Here is a 4,582-nt window from a genome sequence, read left to right as displayed (position 1 = left end):
CTGGTTCCCTGTTTACAATCTTGTAGGCTTATTTACTTTGGATAATTCCATAGCTGGGTTGGTTTCTGGGTTATATCATCACGTGTGTTAATGGTCAGTTGTTGTTGGCTGTTGTTGCTTCTCTGTCCAAAAGACTCCCTTTAGCATCTCTTGTAAGGTTGGTCTGGTTTTAACAAATTTCCTTATTTTCAGCTTATCTGGATATGTTCTACCTTCACCATCATATTTGAGGGACAATTTTGCCGGGTATATAATTCTTGGTTGGAAATTTTTCTCTCTCAGGGTTTTATATATGTACCATCCTATTGTCTTCTCACCTGCATGGTTTCTCTCGAGAAATCCGAGCTTAGTCTTATTCACTGCCCCTTATAGGTAACTTTTCGTTTTTCCCGTGCTGCTCTCAAGATTATTTGTCTTTGGTTTTGGTGAGTTTGATGATTATATGTCTTGGTGATTTTCTTTTGGGGTCTATCCTGTTTGGGGTTCGTTGGACTTCCTGAATAAATATATTCTCATCTTTCATCATATCAGGGAAGTTCTCTTCCAACAAATCTTGGACAATTTTCTCAGTGGTTTCATTTTTCTCTTCCTGTTCAGAATTCCAATGACACGTAGGTTATTCCTTTTGATGGTATTCCACATAAACTTTAGGCTTTCTTCATTTTGTTTTGATTTTTTTTCTGAATGATCCCTTTCCAAAGAAGCATGCAGGTATTTATCTTCAATCTCATTAATTCTGTTTTCCATTGCATCAGTTCTACTCCTTTGCCCTTTCAATGCATTATCTATTTCTGCCAATTTAGTATTAATCTTCTGGATTTCTATCTTTAGATTTTGAATCACTTCTAATTTTTCATTTATTTTGTAATTTTGTTCTTCTATTTTCTTCTGAAATTCTTCTAGGGTTTTGCCTGTGTTTTCTTTGATCTCTCTCTCAATCCTTTGAAGATACCTAAATATAATTCTTTTGAATTCCTTATCAAGGAGTTCCAATGCTGTGTCTTCCTCAGGGATGTGTTTTGGGTCTGTATAATGGTCCCTTATTTCTACCACTTTATCTTGCTTCTTTGTGTGGACTGTGATGGTCTGTTGTCTCCGAGGCATTGTGACGTTTTTGTGTTTATATTTAATTGGTGATTGTATGTTGGAGTGACTTGCCCACGATTTTCGTTTTGTTTTGTCTGTATGTTATCTACGCAAGCACTGTGCTGTGCTCCTCTATTCACTAGTTGACAGGACTTATACACTCACCACCTGTCTCCTTTCCTGTTGTTGCCTCTTGTATGTCCCTGCCAACCTTGGCAAACAGAGCCTATTCTTAGGTACCTGGAATCCAAATGAGAATGCTATCACTTTAAAATCCAAAATGGTTGGAGTGGCTTTTCTTGATAACCTCAAGGTCTTGGGCAGCTAGTTGAAAGAGTCGAAGTGGCCATGTTAACAAGTATTTAGTCCCCTTTCATTGTCAGAGTACTCAATAAGCAAGGTAAGCACTGGCTTACTTGTGCTTACTTACTTATCTGCAGTGAATAGTTTTACATTTTTTCACCACAGCAAAGATTCTGCTCCTAGGTATGGCTGGCATCTGTCTCTCTCCCAACCTCACAGCACCTTCCTACAGAAGGAGTTTCTTTTCAAACTGACAATTCCTGACAGGGATGGAGTACTGGGTAAGCATGGGCTTATGTGTGCTTTCTTTCTAATCTGTAGTGAACAATTTCACATGGGTTTCACCATATCAAAGATTCTACTTCTAGGTATGGTTGGCAGCGGTCTCCTAACCGCACAACACCTTCCTACAGAATCGATGTCTCTTTTGCAATGTACAACACCTGACAAGCTTGCTGGGTACTCCGTCCCTGTCCCTTTTGGAATTCTGGGGTTTGAGGAAGCACAGAGAAAATGGACATGGTCAGAAAATTCAATTTAAGAGACTATGTAAATGACTATCTCTTCTTAACACAGAGCAGGTCAGGATATTAATGCAAAAACACCCAGGTCCTCAACATTTAGAAATTCAGCTACTTTTCTATACCTTGAGAAATTTAGTGCTTTCTTTTAAGTGAACTTTTTCAAAGGAAGGATGGAAAATATCAAATAATCTCAAATGGGCCATTAGCCAAGTCCTCAGGGAAAGTTTTAACTTACAAGGATAAAACACTTGCAAACAGAGAATGATAAAGTACAGAAAATAGAACCTTCTGCATAAGCAACTGTCTATACCAATGTCTAAATATAAGCCTCTGATACACTTTCTTACTTTTTAAGGCTTCTAGTACTTTTAGGAAATTCATGCAGTAACTTCTTCCGATATTCTATCAACAATTCATGCAATCGGTCTTCCTTTCTTTCACTATCTTCGATGGTTTTTGTGGTCAGTTCTAAGAGCTCAGTGCTGGTTTGGAAGAGGCGACAGGCATAGCATGTGGATTTGGCTGTTTCCATCTTGTCCCCCGTAAGCACCCAGACTTTCAGGCCTGCTGCATGCAGAGCTTCAATGGTTTCAGCAGCTTGATCTTGTAGCCTGAGAACACAAAGGAAACCTTGTTATCCTCTGTAACTCCTGACAGGAATTCTGCAAGAAGGATTGTTAAGAGAGTATTTTTATCATTCAAAGCCATTCTGGAATCCTGACATCTTATTCCAGTTGTTCTTGTACCTTTCATATGCCTTCTGAGAGTGTTGTCTTGGGCATCATTTCACTTATTATTGTGAATTTCAAACACTGAGGTTTGGAAATTTTTGTGACATCTCTGTTCCCACCACCACTGCATCAGTTCCAACAAGCTTCTGATCATGAAATGATTCTTCTTTTTTTAAAAAATACTTTATTGTGTTTTTGGAGAATATTTACATAGCAAATTAGACTTTCATTTAACAATTTCTATACGTATTATTCAGGAAATCTAGTGGCATATAGTGGTTAAAGCATTTGGCTGCTAACCATAAGGTTGGCAATTTGAACCCAATAGCAGCTCTGTGGGACAAAGATGAGGCAGTTAACTTCGGTAAAGATTTACAGCCTTGGAAACTATATGAAATTCACTGCTGCCAAGTCGATTCCAGCTCATAGCGACCCTCCTTGGATTTCTAAGACGGTATTCTGTACAGAAGCATATTGCCCAGAAACTATATGAGGCTGTTTTACTCTGTCTTACAGGGTCACTAAGAGTCAGAAATGACTCAGTGGCAGTGAATTTGGTTTTTGGTTGGTTAGACACATTATTCAGTGACACTGGTTACACTTTTCACTGTGTGAGCATTCTCCTTATTTCTATTCTGGTTGTTTTGTTTCCATTAATTTAGCTTTCTTATCACCTCCTTACCATCTCTTCTTCCATCTAGGGTAAATGTTGACCTTTAGGGCCTCATTTAGATGATTGCTTATAAATCACTCTGTCTTTTGGCTGATAGGTGGCCACTGGGAGTGATTTTGAGTTCCAAGCTTAAAGGGTATCCCATGGGAATAGTCTCTGAGGTTCCTCTAGAATCTACCAGTCCAGGAAGTCCGGCCTTTCTTAGGAATTTGAATTTTGTTCTACATTTTTCTCCCATTCTGTCCAGGACCTTCTACTGTGTCTTGTGACATCTCTTGAACTAACACTAACTGGTATCCTATAGTAGAATTAACAATCATCACTTTAAATTATAATGTTCAGAAACTCACCAAACATTCTCAGTCCCTATTCCTTTACCATATTTTATTGTATTTTCTCTCTCACCATGCAAATACCCAAAATGATTCAAACAGACAGGGCCAGATTCATTCTGAAACAGACACTGAGGGACGTTAGCGAATCCTAATCCCTCAGCAGCTTTAAGAATAGGAAAGCCAACCATCCTGAATGACACCTTAACCTATATTCTGAAAGGCAAGAGAGAAAAAGAATGGTACTTTCTTTGGGTTCCTTTTGACCACGGAGTAATAGTGAGATCAAACTAAATGAATTTCATTAAAATTTCAATACTTTCCAATGTGGTTGATTATATGCTTGTAACTTTTTATTTGTTTAACTGCTCTGGTCTATTAAACCAGGTTAGAATTCAGCTCTCATGTTCTTTCTTCCTTGAATTTTCTTTCTGCTCATCTCTGAAAATCTGAGATTTTACTCTTCTAGATACCAGCTTATACGCTGCCTCTAGCACAAAGCTCTCTGTACACAAGAAGACTATTTAATAAGGATTTGCATAAATGAATGAATGGCTTATAAAAATTCCAAAGACCCCAGTGAGGACTGATTTTCTTCTAAGTCATTTGTACTTAACTTAAAAATCATTGCCATAAACAGTTCAATATATGGCATAGTTTTTCATACTTGCTACAATAAATGAATTTTTAAGCCCATTTAGACAACAGAGTTAAATGAAAGATTTTAAAACCTGAGAATAAACTATTAATCTGGGGCAGACTGAACCGTAAATTACTGGTCATTGAAGTAACACGAGTATCATTTTCTACATACTTGTCTTCTACCGCAGTTGCTCCAATTAAATTCATGTTCGTCTCAATATCATCAAAAACCTTTTCCATTTTTTCTTCTCTGTCTTGTAAGGCCATTTTTGCCTCTATGAGCTGCCTGTC

General features: G+C 37.8%; 1 protein-coding gene across 1 annotated transcript in view; it reads right to left on the bottom strand.

Annotated features, from left to right (window-relative positions):
- ATP11C (ATPase phospholipid transporting 11C) overlaps positions 1–4,582 on the bottom strand; it is a 134,298-nt gene that overhangs the window by 68,578 nt on the left and 61,138 nt on the right. The window contains exons 17-18 of the mRNA XM_007951727.1: positions 4,464–4,577; positions 2,261–2,524 (exon numbers count right to left, since the gene is read on the bottom strand). Of these exons, the coding sequence (XP_007949918.1) occupies positions 2,261–2,524; positions 4,464–4,577 (378 nt within the window). The remainder of the gene's footprint in view (positions 1–2,260; positions 2,525–4,463; positions 4,578–4,582) is intronic.

Source organism: Orycteropus afer, unplaced genomic scaffold (genome assembly GCF_000298275.1).
Source record: "Orycteropus afer afer isolate SDZICR_OR568_19922 unplaced genomic scaffold, OryAfe1.0 scaffold00310, whole genome shotgun sequence".
In the NCBI taxonomy this organism is placed as follows: Eukaryota; Metazoa; Chordata; class Mammalia; order Tubulidentata; family Orycteropodidae; genus Orycteropus; species Orycteropus afer.
Note: the sequence above shows the minus strand (reverse complement) of the source record. Positions and strands in the feature narration are given on the sequence as shown.